General features: G+C 50.3%; 1 protein-coding gene across 3 annotated transcripts in view; it reads left to right on the forward strand.

The window, feature by feature from the left end:
• ADAMTS2 (ADAM metallopeptidase with thrombospondin type 1 motif 2) overlaps positions 1-15,645 on the forward strand; it is a 205,018-nt gene that overhangs the window by 57,932 nt on the left and 131,441 nt on the right. For 2 of the 3 annotated variants that reach the window (XM_074350140.1, XM_074350139.1), the window contains exon 3: positions 12,593-12,752. In XM_074350140.1, coding sequence (XP_074206241.1) covers positions 12,593-12,752 — 160 coding nt within the window. Of the gene's footprint in view, positions 1-12,341; positions 12,499-12,592; positions 12,753-15,645 lie in introns of those variants that run through there. The other variant, XM_074350141.1, reaches the window with a different exon arrangement.

Here is a 15,645-nt window from a genome sequence, read left to right on the forward strand (position 1 = left end):
CTTTGGGGAACAGTCTGGCACAGAGTGACCATGTGACCCAGCAATTCCATTCCTAGATCTGTACTCAAGAGACATGAAAATATGTCCCTACAAAACCTTGTTTCAAATATAAATACATATATTTTAATTGAAGTATAGTCAGTTTATAATGTGTCAATTTCTGGTGTACAGCATAATGTTTCAGTCATACATACACATACATATATTCGTTTCCATATTCTTTTTAACTATAGGTTACTACAAGATATTGAAAATAGTTCCCTGTGCTATACAGTATGAACTTGTTGTTTACCTATTTTATATATATTAGTTAGCATCTGCAAATCTTGAACTCCCAATTTATCCCTTCCCACCCTCTTCCCCTGCTGGTAACTGTAAGTTTGTTTACTATGTCTGTGAGTCTGTTTCTCCTTTGTAAATAAGTTCATTTGTCTTTTTTTTTTTCAGATTCCACATATGAGTGATATCATATGGTATTTTTCTTTCTCTTTCTGACTTACTTCACTTAGAATGACATTCCCCAAGGCCATCTATGTTTCTGCAAATGGCATTATTTCATCCTTTTTTATGGCTGAGTAGTATTCCACTGTGTAAATATACCCCAACTTCTTTATCCAGTCATCTGTTGATGGACATTTAGGTTATTTCCATGTCTTGGCTATTATAAATAGTGCTGCCATGAACATTGGGGTGCATGTGTCTTTTTGAATTAGAGTTCCCTCTGGATATATGCCCAGGAGTGGGATTGCTGGATCATTTGGTAAGTCTATTTTTAGTTTTTCCTAAAAAATCTTTTGCATGTATGTTCAAAGCAGCATTATTCATAAAAGCCAAAAAGTGGAAACAACCCAAATGTCCATCAGCCAATGAATGGATAAATAAAATGTGGTACATCTGTCGATGGAGTATTACTTAACAATAAAAAATGAATTTAAGTACAGATATATTACCTACAAAACAAGAATCTTGAAAAACAGTAAGTGAATGAAACCAGCCACAAAAGAACATGTACTGTGTGATTCTATTTATGTGAAATGTCCAAAATAAACAAATCCTTAGAGATAGAAAGTAGATAAGTGGTTGCCAGGGGCTGGTTTGTGTGTGTGTGCATGTGTGTGTGTGTTGGGGAGGGACTGGGAAAAAGTGAGGAGTGACTGCTAACGTGTATGAGGTTTCTTTTGGGGTGTTTTGAAAATGTTTTAAAATCAGTTGTGGTGATGGTTGAATTGTACAGGGTAGGTGAGTGAATTGTGTGCTATGTGAATTATATAGCTCAGCAAAGGTGTTGAATATTTTAAAAAGCATGAATTTCATAGTGAGAAAATTATTCCCTTTTCAGTTTTATTTTAAACTTTCTGATTGAGTCAAGGAGAGTCTCAATTTGATACTAACAGACCTTTTATCAACACTCTTAATTTTTTTTTTAATAATGGAGAGAGATGGGGGTTCAGGCTCAGAGTCTTAGCAGACAGGGGTATCGGGCTAGAACTGAACGAAATCGGGTAAGGCAGAAACTGTGACGGCGGTGAAGAGAATGCTGGAGTTCGGCGCCCCCCATGCTGGATCTCCCAGGGGCCAGTGGTCGGAGGGCAAGGCCACGGTCCCAAACCTGTCCCTGGGAAATCTGAGCTGGTGGTTTCAGTTCTTTGAACTTTAGAGTCCTCTGGAAATGGAGTGTTTTGCTTTGTAGAGTTTTAGGGGAGATCGAATTTGCACCATATTTGAAGGCTCCTGCAGGACACAGGGCTTACATTAGGGCTCAAGCCTGGGGGGTCCCTCAGATGCCACCAAGCCCCTTGGGAACGAAGGGCAGAAGCTTGTTGCATTGGGGCCTGGACAGTGGGCTGCTGTGGCCTGCGGGAGGCCCTGGGCTTTGTTTTGTCCTTGGAGGCAATGATCCCGGGGAGGAGTGTGTCTCCTGCTCTGAGTTTGTTTGGGTTCTCTCTGCTGGTGCCCCCTTGGTCCTACTGGAATTACCGAAGGATGACCAGTACCTAATTCACAGGTCACTTGGCCTGACGCCCCACTTAGCAGTTGAGGGAACCGGAGTTGCAGAGGGAAGCGGAGCTGCAGAGGGAACAGGACCGGCTCAGAACCAGCATTTGAAGCCAGGTCTGCTGGCTCTGCATCCAGTGTTGCTCCCTCCACCTCGATCTTCGAAGTGGGGCCCAACCTGGCTGGGCATGGGGCTCCGCTCTGGGGGTGCGTGGCTGTCGGCGCTCCATGGTTTTGAACCTCAGAAACTGACTCTGACCAGCTTAGGGCAAAAGAGGGACTTTCTAGAGCAAAGGTTGCAGAGGGCCGGAAATCAGGTCCACGAGGAGGCAGGACCTTCTGGGTGAGCTGACGGGGGCTCTGTGGCGCTCAGGGACAACCCTGTCTGTGGTGCCTTAGCTCAGCTGTGAGGCCCAGCTCTGGCCACAGCCTCCTCTCTGACCTGGGAGCACAAGCCCTGGCCTCCACTTTGGGGGGAGGGGTGGCTCCCCAAGAGGAAAGAGAGGTGTGGATGGCACATGGCAAGAGCCACGTGTGTCCACCGGATGAGGCGGAGAGCAGGGGAGGCAGGGACTGCCACAAGGGCGTCCACAGACAGGCCCCTCCAGGAGGAATGCTCTGGAAGGTGCAGAGCAGTAGCTTTGAGAGACTCAGGGGAGAGGACAGATTCCTTCTTGCGAGTGCTCTCGCCTCCTGGTGGCCATTTCCCCCAGAGATGGCTGGTGCTCCTTTTGGAAAAATCAATATGCAAAATGCCCTTGTACACTGAACTGTGAAGGGGTCCCCTGGCTGGGACGGAGCAGCTTCCATCTGATGAGACTTGGTTCTGGCGCCCATGAGTGGTCCCCTCCCCATCAAGATTCCAGGGTTGCCTTGGTCTTGCCCAGGTAGCTGGTAGGGGAAAGGGCATGCCCGAGCGGGTTGGGGCAGGTGCCCTGGAAGCGGCAGACCCAGTAGCCCATCTTCAGACCAGGCTTGGGTGTGGCCACATGGTCACATGTCTCCCTGCAGAGCAGGCTGGTGCCCGTTGCCCAGTTGCATCTCAAGGATTCTGTACCAAAAGGAAGAATGGAAGAAAGGATACAGTTCTCTTGGTGTGAAAATATCTCCAGGAACAGGAGTCTTAGCAGATGCCAGCATTTGGGGGGAATTCCTATGGCAAGAGTATGTGTGCGCGCGCGCACGTGCGTGTGTGTGTGTGTGTGTGTGTGTGTGTGTGTGTATGTGCACGTGCACATGTGTGTTTCAGAGCAAGGTCGAGTTTGGAGTGACAGCGAACCGATGCAGACGCATGCTGTCTTGTCCTCTGTCAAAGTCTGGATCCTTCCGTTTTTGGATCAGCTTGTTTCTTTCTATTCTCCATTGTCACCACTGCAACCTTGACAGACACCTGACAGTCTTGATGCTGGAGGCTGCAAGAACGACAAGGCTGAGTGACAGACCTGGTCCTCTCACGCACACGCAGGAGCCTGCCGTGTGCTACGGCCTGTGGCTTCCCCTGAAGGAGCCAGTGAGGGTGGCAAACTGGGCTCCTAGCAGATGGGAACAGGATGCCTTTCCCTGAGACCCCAACCCTGAGGATGCCAGTGTTTTGTCTGTTTTATTTTAATAATGTTTTCATTATTATTTGTTACAGTGATCTGTGATCAGCGATCTTTGGTGTTACTGTGAGTGGCAGTGTTCTGAGTGCTTTAAAATTCAAAGTAACAGAGGATATCCATTAAGCCTCTGGATTCTTATAAATGTTTAACTTTTAGTTTCCATTTCTAGTGACTACTTCATCAAAAACCGAACGGCAAAGGAACAGGGCATAGAAGAAGGGAGAGGTAGGGCGGGCGTCTTATAATTCACCAAGATCTGAGAACCAGGGGTTTGTATGATGACCAAAGAACTGTCAGGTTCCAGGCCCCTGTAGTGGCACCCGAGGGTCTGGGACAGGGTCCTCTCTGTGAGCCTCCCCCCGGCCAGGCTGGGCAGACGATTAGTCGCAGAGTTCATGAGCAGAGTGGATTTGGGGTGGGAGACAGGGTCAGGGCGTCGGCCCCTCCGCGGGACACCAGGCTGCACGGACGCGGACAGGCTCCTGATTGAGTGCCCTTCAGACCGGCGTGCTTCAGGGGCTTCTTTAATATTTATCAAGTGGGGAGAGGAAACTGATTCTTATTAATAAAAATTACATGTCAAACCAGATACACTTGCCACCGGCAGCAGGAAAATCAAAGTCCTGGAAAAATCTCAGCAAAACGTAGCCCACGTTCTGTACCTTGTTCTCTTGTCAGTTTTCTTTTGCTTTTTTTTTTTCCAGACAGATCATTCCTGGCATGCATACTAAAGTGCTTTAAACCCAGGCAATCAAACAAACCCTGCTTTCTTTGTGGAGAGCCCCCACCAAGCAGCACCCTGGCCAGTGGCCTTGAGTGGGGCTCCGGTCGTCGTCCGTTGGTCCTGGGGCTGGTCTTGAGGCGGGCAGCGTCTGGCCTCAGGGTGCCCAGTGCCGGTGGGGAGTGGTCACTCATGGGGCTAAGAGTGGTCGGGGCAGGTGCCGCCCAGGTTCATCAGGGCGACCCCCACGTGTGTTCCACTAATGCCTGTCAGAGATGAGTTGATGCTGGTGAGGGATGTGGCTTCTCCATGAGTGAGCTGTCAGTTAGAAGCCTCTGGTTGAGTGAGGAGACCTGTGTGAACTGGTACCATGCCTCCGATTTGTCCCAGGGGGCTGCAGTGCCCTTCTGTGGGCACTCGGGAGAGTCCCTGCTGGGCAGCTTGCCCAACTTGGGCCCTGGCTTCCTGACAGTGACAAGGCCCGGGTCAGCATCAGACAGATCCAGTGCCCCTAGGTCAGCCCGGCGGCCTCTCACCAGAAGGCCAGCAGAGGAGAGGATCCTAATTCTGGCATAAAGGGACACCCCAAACTCTCCTGGGGTCTCTCAGACCAGAGAGGACTGCTTCTCACCAGTTTGCATCCTGGGTTATTGTCACGCTGGGTCCCTCCAGAACGGCCCCAGGACCCTGGGCCCGTGGCATAGATGGCTCCACGCCCAGGGTGCAGGTGTCCCTCCAGAAGAGGGGCTGCCCCACTGGACCCTGATGCCCCAGCGTCCTGCCTTAACTGCCAAGGTAGGCCTGGGTCTCTACTCAAGAGATACTTGTTCCACCTGGGGTCTGGGGTTTGATTTCTAGACCCTGTGTGTCCCTGGCAGGCGTTCCAACCGCTGGGTCCCAGCAGGCAGGGGGGATGACATCACTTGGGTTGCAGAGCGCTGCCTACGTGTGCCCTGTGCTCCTGCAGCAATTGCGGGGGGAAAGGGCAACCATGCCTCTTTACAGGCGGGTCATTGGAGGCCCAGGGAGCCTTGACACCTGGGCTGAGGCCACCTGGCCAGACAGAAATGGTGCCGGGAACCCAGAACACCGGACTCCCAGACCGCGCACCCGCTGCCTCCCCGCGGTTCATTCCCACACGTCCTTAAATGAACTCCGTTAATGAGGTGGGGCTGAGACCCATCTGCCCCCAAACCACAAACATGGGAATGTCAGTGACAGCGAAGAGAACTCTCGCTGCTATAAACACTCTTACCCACGTGCCAGCGGAAGGGGACGTCCCTCAGTGTCACTGCCCCCCCCCCCCCATGTGTGTGTCTCTCTCAGAGGACGTGTCCCGCCGTTTTGGGGTCATTTATTCACTCATCTCGCAAACATTTGCTCACCCTCTCCAGGCCTGGAGGGGCCCTGGGACCCAGGATGAGTCAGAGTGCGGGGGCCTGAGGGTTCCCACGGGCCTCTCTGCTCCTCTTTCTTCCCACAGACTGGTGCCCCTGGTGCCCCAGTCTTGGCCCTCATCGCTCTGGCTCCTGCCCTTCCTCTTCGCCCTGGAAATCCAGGATGCCTCAAACCCGTGTCCTCAGGGGTCTGCCACTCCTGTGCCTCACCCTGTGCCCCTCAGAGCGTGGCCACCCACTTTATCCTACTGCCCACCGGCACCCTGGGCTGGTTTCCTGCGGCTGCTGACAATGACTGCAAACAGCAGAAATGTTTTCTCTCAGGGCTGGTGGCCAGAGTCCGGGGGTTGGCAGGGCCGTGCTCTCTCTGGAGGCTTAAGGGGAGACCCCTAGAGGGAACGCCCGGCCACTATGGCTAAGCTGGCATGTCGGCCGGGAAATGCCAGCCTTTCTGATGTTCCGAGAGAGTCTGGAAATCTGGTCACTTACGTGAAAATCCTGATTCTTAAATTGGGGCAACTAATTCAAGCTTTTACAAACCCCTGAGAGAAGTCTCCCGGTTGGTGGATTAGGGAACCCCAGCCTCCATCGTCCGGCAAAGATGAACAGTTAAACAGCTATCCATGCTGAAAACCAGCTCCAGGAGCGCTCGGGAGGCCACCTAAAACACTTCAGTGACACAGCGGAACGAAAACCTGAGGATAACTGCACAAGGAGAGACTGTGCCTGCATCGTCCTGTCCCCAGTCTTGCTCAGGGCCAGGAGGGAGCTCCCCCGCAGAAAAAGTTTCCCTCACCAGGAAAGGGAGACCCGGGTGAGCGGCCAGCTTCCCCAGCCTCTCTGGGTGGTGCACAAAGGACCCACTTTGGTTTCACGCCACCCAGAGACCAGCAAAGCTGAGACGTATAGAAACAACTAGGAACCAGGAAGGACAGGAGCTCCCGCCAGCCGTGCAGGGGGAGTGACCTGCCCTGCGGAGGCCCCCAGCAGCTTCCACCACTGAAGAAACCGATGGCCAGCACGGCCGCGGCAGACCCCCTGTGGATTTTACAGCTGAGGTTTTGCTCCACAGGTTTTCATGTTCACAGACACCAGGCACCTGCACCCTCTTGCTCCCTTCTTCCCCCCACCCTCAACACAGGATCTGCACGGGCAGCCAGCCCAGGCCCCTGCAGCCGCGTAAATGCAGAATGCCGACTTTGACCCCTCTGGTTGACCCCCACCACCATGCGGACACCCAGGGCTAGCCTCCGACTGTGCACATGCATGCCATTGCCCTGATTCCTGTCACCAGCCTCCACTGCCATGTGTGCGCCCATGATGAGACCCTGCAGACAAAAAAGGTGGATGTCAACAGCCAGGGCTCAGGTAGCTGCGGTTGCCTCTGGTCCTCACTGCTGGCCCTGATCCTTCCACAAGTGTCTGCAACTGGACCCTGATGCTACACAGGTACCTCCAGCTGGCCCCTGCTGCTGGGTTCATGCATGCCCCTGGCTCTGGCCACCACTACTGCCTGCCCTGGTCCCTAGCTTCTGGACCTGGGGGCCCCACTGAGGACCCCAAGAGTCCTTGCAGCCATTGCAGACCCCTTTTTTTTCTGAAATGGTTAAATTTATTTGCATATTAGTTAGAAAAACCCCACACCATAAATAGTACAATATTTTAAAATTTAAGAAATCATGTCTATCTAAGATAGATAGTGCATTTGAACTGCTCGAGCTCTTTAAGTGCAGAAAGTGGTTCAGGTTTTGCCTTTTTTAAAATTAAGTAACTGCCCATATGCTTTATAAAGTTCCACTCCACCCTGCAGGTGAGGGTCTTTCCTTACTCAACTCAGTCCATAACGTCTGGAAATGCACAGAAAGCTATGCAAAGCTACAAAGATTTTGAAGAATTGGGGAAACATGATAACATCAAAGGAGCAGAGTAAACTTCCAGTAACTGACCCAAAAGAAACAAGATGCTTGAATTGCCTGATAAAGAATTCAAAATAATTGTTCTATAGATGCTCAGAAAGCTACAAGAGAACACAGAGAAACAATTTAATATGAAACCAGGAAAATGATATAAGAACATAATGAAAAGTTCAACAAAGAGATGGAAAATATAAAAAAAGAGCCAAATAAGTTTTGGAGCCGAAGAACACAATGACTGAACTGAAGAATTCAGCCCTGAACACCAGCAGCCAACGGGACCAAGCGGAAGAAAGAAGCAGTGAGCTGGAAGGCAGATCATGTGAGATTGTCTAGTCAGAGGAGCCAAAAGAAAAAAGGACGAAAAGGAATGAGGAAAGCAATGGGACGCGTTAAGAGAAACAACATGCACTGTTAAAGTCCAAGAAGGAGAAGGGGTGATAATGTGGCACAGTGTTTATTTAAAGAAACAGTGTTTGAGAACTTCCCAAACTTTGGAGAGAGATTTGGACATTTAAGTTTGTGAAGTTCATAGGTCACCCCAAAGTGATCTTTTCCAAGGCATATGATAATAAGCTATCTAAAAGTGAAGACAAGGATAATTTTAAAAGCAGCAAGACAAAAACTTTCTCTCATACAGGAGAATCCCAATAAGGCTCTCCATGGATTTCTCAGCAGAAACCTTACAGGCCAGGAGGGGGTGGAATGATACATTCAAAGTGCTGGAGGGAAGAAACTACCAGGAAGAAACTACCAGCAAAAAATGCTCTGCCTGGCAAAGTTGTCTTTCAGAAATGAAGGCAAGATAAAGACTTTTCCAAACAAACATGACTGCTAGTCCTGTCTTATGAGAAATGCAGAAAGCTGAAACAAAAGGACTCTAATTAGTAATGGGAAAATGTGCAAATAATATGCCACACTGGTAAGGGTAAGTATATAGTCAAAATCAGAAGGTTCTAATTCTAATTCTAAAGTAGCTATCACTACAATAATTTGTTCATGGACACACAGTATAAAAAGGTGTAAATTACAATGTCACAGGAATATAAAGGATTGTAAGAGACTTCTATGAGCAAATGTAGACCAACAACTTGGACAACCTAGAAGAAATGGATAGATTCCTAGAACCATACCTCCTACCATGACTGACTCATGAAGAAATAGAAGATCAAAACAGATCTGCAGTGAGTGGGGAGATTGAATCTGTAATCAAAATCTCTAAACAGAGAAAAGTCCAGGACTACATTGTATTACGAGTGAATTCTACCAGATATTAAAGAATTAATGTCAGTCCTTCTCAGACTCTTCCAAAAATTTGGAGAGGAAGGAACACTCCTAAACTCATTTTTATGAGGCCAGCACTATCCTGATACCAAAGCCAGATAAAGATATTATAAGAAAAGAAAACTACAGGCCAGTTTCCCCAAGGAATATAGATGGAAAAATTCTCAATAAAATATTAGAACCAAATTCAGCAGCACATTAAAAAGATTGTACACTGTGATCACGTGGGATTTATCCCTGGGATGCAGGGTTGGTTCAACATATGTGAATCAATAAATGTGATATAGAATGAAAAATAAAATTCATATGGTCATTTCAATAGATGCAGAAAAAGCATTTGACAAAATTCAACCTCTTGCATGATAAAAACTAAACAAATTCAGTGTAGAAGGAACACACTTCAACATAATAAAAGCCAGGTATGTGACAAGCCCATATCTAACATCACACTCAATGGTGAAAAGTTGAAAGCTTCCTCTCTAAGATCATGAGTAAGACATGGGTGCCCATTCTCACCACCCCTATTCAACATAGTACTGGAAATTCTAGCCAGAGCAGTCAGGTAATAAAAAGAAATAAAAGGCATCCAAGTAGGAAAAAAAAAATTGTTCCTGTTTCTTGTTGACATGATCTTGTATGTAGAAAATCATAAAGACTCTATCAAAAAAAAAAAAAGTTAGAACAAATTCAGTAAAGTTTTAGGATACAAAAATCAACATAAAAATCAGTTGCATTTCTATACACTAATAGTGAACTAACGGAAAAAGAAATAAAACGTTCTTATTTGCAATAGCATCTAAGATAGTAAAATACTTAGGCATAAATTTTACCCAAAGAAGTGAAGGATTTATGCACCAAAAACTCTAAGATACTGATGAAGGATACTGAAGAAGACACAGATAAATGGGATGATGTACTGTGTTCAGGGGTCAGAAGAGTTAATATTGTTAAAATGTCCATAGTACCCCAAACCATTTATAGATTCAATGCAATTCCTGTCAAAATCCCAAATTCCGATAGAAAAAACAATCCTAAAATTTTTATGGAACCATAAAATGCCTCAAAGAGTCAAAGTGATCTTGAGAAAGAACAAAGCTGGAGGCATAATACTTTCTGTCTTCAAGCTATATTACAAAGCTATAGTAATCAAAACAGTATGTTACTGACATAACAACAGATACACAGACCAAGGGAACAGAATCAAGAGCCCAGAAATAACCTTATGCATATACAATCAACTTATATTTGACAAGAGAGCCAAGAATACTCAATGTGGGAAGATTGCCTCTTCAATAAATGGTGTTAGTCAGATTGGATATTCATATGCAAAAGGATGAAATTGGACCTCTATCCTACACTCACAAAAATAAACTGGATTAACTTGGAAACAGATTAAAGACTTGAATGTAAGACTTGAAACCATAGAACTCCTAGAAGAAAATTTAGGGGAAAAGCTCCTTGACCTTGGGTATTATGCCAAAAGCATAAACAATAAAAGCAAAGATCAACAAATGGGAATACATCAAATGAAATAACTTGTGCATAGCCAAAGAACTACAAGCAAAATGAAGCAAAATGAAAAGGCAACCTACAGAATGGGAGGAAACTTTTGCAAATCGGATAAGGGGTTGATATCCAAAATACATAAAGAACTCATACAATTCAAAAGCAAGAAAAAAAGAAAGAAAGAAAGAAAAAGGAAAAAGAAAAGAAAATCCAGTTAAAAATGGGCAAAAGACTCGAATAGATTTTTTTTCCCAAAAAATACATGCAAATGGCCAAGAAATACATGAAAAGGTGCTCAACATTACTAATCATCAGGGAATGCAAATCAAACCCACAATGAGATACCATCTCACATCTGTTAGCATGGTTGTTAAACACACAAGAAATAACAAGTGTTGGTGAGGCCGTGGAGAAAGGGAGCCCTTGTGCAGTGCTGGTTGGAATGGAAATTGGTTTAGTCACTGTGGAGAACAGTGTGGAGGTTCCTCGAAAAATTAAAAATAGAACTATTATGTGATCAACCATTCCACTTCTGGGAATGTGTCCAAAGAAAATGAAAACAGAGTATTGAAGAGGTAGCTGCACTCTCTTGTTCATTACAGCATTGTTCACAACAGACATGGAGACAATCCAAATATCCATCTAGGGATGACAAATTGATAAAGAAATGTGGTGCATACTTACCTGGCCTTTATAACGAAGGAGGTCTTGCCATTTGCAACAATATGGCTGGCACTGAAGGATATTATGCTAAGTGAAATAAACTAGATACAGAAAGACAAATGCTGTAAGATCTCACTTACACACGGGATCTAAAAACTCAGAGAAGTCGAGTGTTGGATAATGATTGCCGGGGGCTGGGGAGAGGAGGAAGTGGGAAGTGATGGTCAAAGGGTGCAGAATTTCAGTTATGCAAGATAAGGAAGTTCTGGAGATCTTTGATACAGCACACTGCCTATAGCTAACAATACTCTGTCATATAATTAAAATTTGCTAAGAGGGTTGATGTTATATGTAGGATTCTTACCACAAAGAATGATAACAGTAAAGGGTATGGAGGATGCTGTGAGAGGCGCTGGCTGTTCATGGCTCTCATCATGGTGAGAGTTTCATGAGTGTGTACTCATTCCCAAACTCAGTTGTATATGTTAACTGTGTACATCTTTTTACGTGGTTTATGGATAATGAACCCAAAAACCCAAAGTGTGGCAGCTGGATGGAGCAGTGATGGCAGTGGGGACTCAAGGGGAGGGCACAGCCATGTGGCTGCAGTTGAGGGCTTGGAATTGGGTGGGTAGGCGGTTCTGAGCCAGGCATTGAAAGAGAATTGGCATTTACTAGATGATCAAGGTTGGGGACAGGAGCAGGGAGCCCAGAGGCCAGACGGTGTGCAGTGTGTTGGAAGGACAGGGCTGTTTCAGGGACTGGTGTGTAGTCTGTGAGCTGGGGGCGGGGAGGGCAGTGGCAGGCTGAGAGCCTTGGACGCCAGAGTACAGAGCAGCCTGACTCCTGATGGGAACAGGGGTCCATCAAGGGCTTTGCAGCTTGGAAGGTCCATAGCCGGCTGTGGGGGAAGCTGAGGTTCAGTTGCTGTACAGTCTGGGCTGGGGACCCTTGTGGATAAAAGGATGGACAGTGGGGATATGGCCAGCTGCAGGGATGCATGCCCCACCCATGGTGTCTGCTGCTGGGCGGTGTGCATTGTGGTCACAGCCTGCATTTTCCACAGAAAGCTGGAATTCCATTTTTGAAATGTGAAATTGCAGCATTTTGAGTGTTGGGTTCAGAGCTTTGAAAATACTGTTTGGGTCCAACTGAACATGTCTGTGACAGATTCAGTTCCCAGCTGACAGTTTTGGACTTTGTCTTGAACTTTGGGCTCTTGGAGGCGAGGGTGGGGCTGACCCAGGCAGAACGCTTTCCTCAGATGGGTTTCCCCACCATCCAGTGGCTCTGCCCTGGTGGCTAGAAGTGGAGGCTCTGGAATGAGGGGGCCTCTAGGGCCACCTGTCCATGCCCTCCCCAGCCCAGGGCTCAAGCCAGCACCTAGCTAGGGTGCTGGGCAGGGCCCACTGGTCCAGGTGGGAGCTTCTGCCCTCTGGCACCCCCCTCGCTGCTTCCCCTCCTCCGTCTGCTGTGCTCGGGGAATTTGAACCATCTGTCTTTGCCCTGCAGGCTGGCCTGATCCGTATGGAGGAAGAGGAGTTCTTCATTGAGCCGCTGGAGAAGGGGCTGGCGGCCAAGGAGGCTGAGCAGGGCCGTGTGCACGTGGTGTATCGCCGGCCGCACACCCCCAGGCCCCCTCCTCTGGGGGGACCACAGGCCCTGGACACAGGTAAGGCTGCTACAGGTGGGAGCGTTGCATGGTGAACCCTTAATGTCCTCCCAGGGGTCTCAGGCACCCTCTCTGCAGGCCTGGTCCCAGGCCGAGGCTGAGACCCACCCTTGCTGACCACACAGCACCGTGGTCTGGGTGCATGTGGGTCATAAACCTGCAGGTCTGAGGCCTCCATAGCGGGCAGTAAAGGCTGCCTGAGGGCCTTACCTTCTGCTCTCCGAGGGTTGGCAGGTGTCAGCGATCACGGGGAGCCCAGCCCAGGCCTGTGCCCCGGCCTCAGTCCTGCGCCTGTCTCTGAGCCTGTGCGTCTGATGAAGGCGTCTGCTCCCCGCAGACAGCCTCTCCCCTGCCCCTGCGCTGTGCTGTCCCTGCGAAGGTGACCGCCCCTCGCGGGCTGCTCACAGAGAAAGGCCCTGAGCGCCCCTTTGGCCCCTTCGGACCCTGCTCCCTCTGGGAGACAGCGAGGTGCCGGGAGGGGAAGGTAGTGCTCCACAGAGACCCCCGAGGTGCACCCAGCGGCCTCGGCACCCTGTGCACAGGCTCGCGTGAAAAGTGTGCTCTGGGCCCAGGAGTGTGGGAGGTGCTGCTGGGCAGGCTTGGTGCAGCCTCTCCGAACCCTTCGGGAGGCCAGGCCCACCCCCAGCCCATCCCTCCCCAGCGTTCTCAGGGTCTGGGTCCCGGGTCGCAGCCAGGCCAGGTCGAGCCCTGGCTGTGGTCCTTGCAAGACTGGCTCTTGTGGAGTGGGCTCAGCCCTCAGTTTCTGGTTCTAGACCCTTTGCTCTGCTCAGTCATGACAAGTGGCAAGGGCAGGGCTTGGAGGCCTGGGTCTCGGGTCAGGCTCCGCTGCCTGTTTGCAGGAAGCCCCGGGGGGGCCAGCCCAGCATGCTGTGATTAGCCAAGACTCTCCCAGTGCCCCAAGCAGCCCTGGCTCATTTCTTTGAGGCCTCTCTGACTTCCTAGCTGACAGATAAATTGGGTGCAGCCTGGCAGGGCACCATTCTAATTTCAAGGAACGGTGTCAGGTACCTTTGCAAAGGAATTGCTCCACCAGGAAGCCCAGGGCTCTCTAGAGCCGATCGATACGTCCGGCAGGCCCTTCTTCTCAGGGGATGAATCGATGTCTTTCTGGGCTGCTGACAGCAGGGGGGGGCCCCAGGCGCTGCCCGCCAGCCTCCCCCAGCCTCAGCCCCTCCTGCCTCTTTCCCACCCTTGGGCGTCTCTGCATGGGGGGGGGAATGGAGGGTAACCCCCTGGGTGAGGTCAGGAGCGAGAATGGGGCAGGGGACGCGCTTCCGACCAGGGATCAGGGCCCCCGGGTTTGCTCCTTGCTGGTTGTCCGCCCTTGGGCAGGTTTGGGCCTCTGGCCTCTGCCTTCTCACCTGCGCAGAGGGATTAAAAGTGCCTGTGTCTGAGAGAACTGAGGGCCTGGCCACTGTGGGCTCGGGGCTTCTGGGCTGGCCTCTGCTGGGAGACTCGGGGTTCCTGGGGGGGCCCCCCTGCTTAGGCTGGGCGAGGTGAGGCTGCCAGGCGCCCTGGCCATGCTGCCAGACCCAGATTCCATGTGGTACCTGTCTCCTGGGCATAGCAGCCCTCCCCCGTGGCCTGGCCAGCCTTGCCTGATTCTCTGGGCTTCTGTGGGTCTTTTGGCATCTTCTCTTGAATCCTTCCCCCCACGCCCTCTGCCTATCTGTCTTCTGTGAAAGCTTGGAACTCAGAATGCAGGAAAGGAATTTCAAACTCTGAATAAGCCCAGAAACCATTGACCTTAGAAGATTCTGGGGACAGCCAACTGCATGGTCTGGGGCTGAGGCTGCACTGAAGTGGGAGGGGTCAGGGGAGCTGTCCCAGGCTGAGCTCTAGACCTCAGCCCTCAGCCCTGGGCTGTGGGTGTTTCGGCTCCGGGCTGTGGGCCAAGGACAGTGGGTCTGGGCCACAGACCCAGAGTCTGGCACCAAGCCTCCTTTCCTTGACGTCCCTGCCCAGTGTCAGCTTGACCCCGTGTGGGTGACTTGTCCACAGAGAGCACATTTCTCCTTGCATGTGCCTGATTGTTTCCACTGGGCCCAGGGCTGAGGCCCTCTCACTGGCTGGAGGTGGTCCAGACACATTTTATGCTGGGGCTGCTCTGAGTGACTTGAGACGGTCCAGCCCTCCGTCAGCCTGGGCCTCGCCAGGGCCTGCAGAGGCAGCGAGGAGATACATAAAAGCAGTGTCCTTGGCTGGGCGTGCACCCGGCCTCTGTGCTCTTTCCTGTGAGAGGACACAGCCTGCTGGGCGCAGGACACCAGGAACTCTTTGCAGAGGCTCTCAGTGTGTATGTATAAGCCAGGGGACCCTCCTTCCGGTGAATTCTGACGGGAACCCTGACGTATCGGTGTGGCTCTGGCCAAAGCAGGCAGGAGGTGCTGACCGGGGGCTTCCTCCGGCCCCCACAAGGGACTTCTGGAAGCAAGTTTGAAACACCCACTTACTGGCGGGCCGTGGGTATAATGGGTCCTCTGAGGAAGGGGAAAGACTGTCCTGGGCCTCCTGGCCTGGGAGATTGGCATCTGGCTGGGTGTGGGTGTGAGAATGGGGTGGGGGTGCCTGTGGGGATTGGTGGGGGTGTGGGGGTGCCTGTGGAGGGTGGTGAGAGCCAGGGCATCTGATCCCCAGGGGAGGGGACAGCACGCTCAGGACACGCTGGGAAACAGTCTGGCAATTTCCTCAAAAGGTTCAGCCTAGAGTTACCCTGTGACCCAGCAATTCTTCTAGGTTTGTACCCAAGAGTAATGAAATTATGTGTCAACACAAAAATCACACAGGAGCAGACAGTGTGGGGGAGGCACCGTGTGCAGAGGCGGCTCGCAGGCCCCGGGGAGGAGGATCTGGGCCTGAGTTGAGGCTCAGT

This window comes from Camelus bactrianus, chromosome 22 (assembly GCF_048773025.1).
Source record: "Camelus bactrianus isolate YW-2024 breed Bactrian camel chromosome 22, ASM4877302v1, whole genome shotgun sequence".
NCBI lineage: Eukaryota > Metazoa > Chordata > Mammalia > Artiodactyla > Camelidae > Camelus > Camelus bactrianus.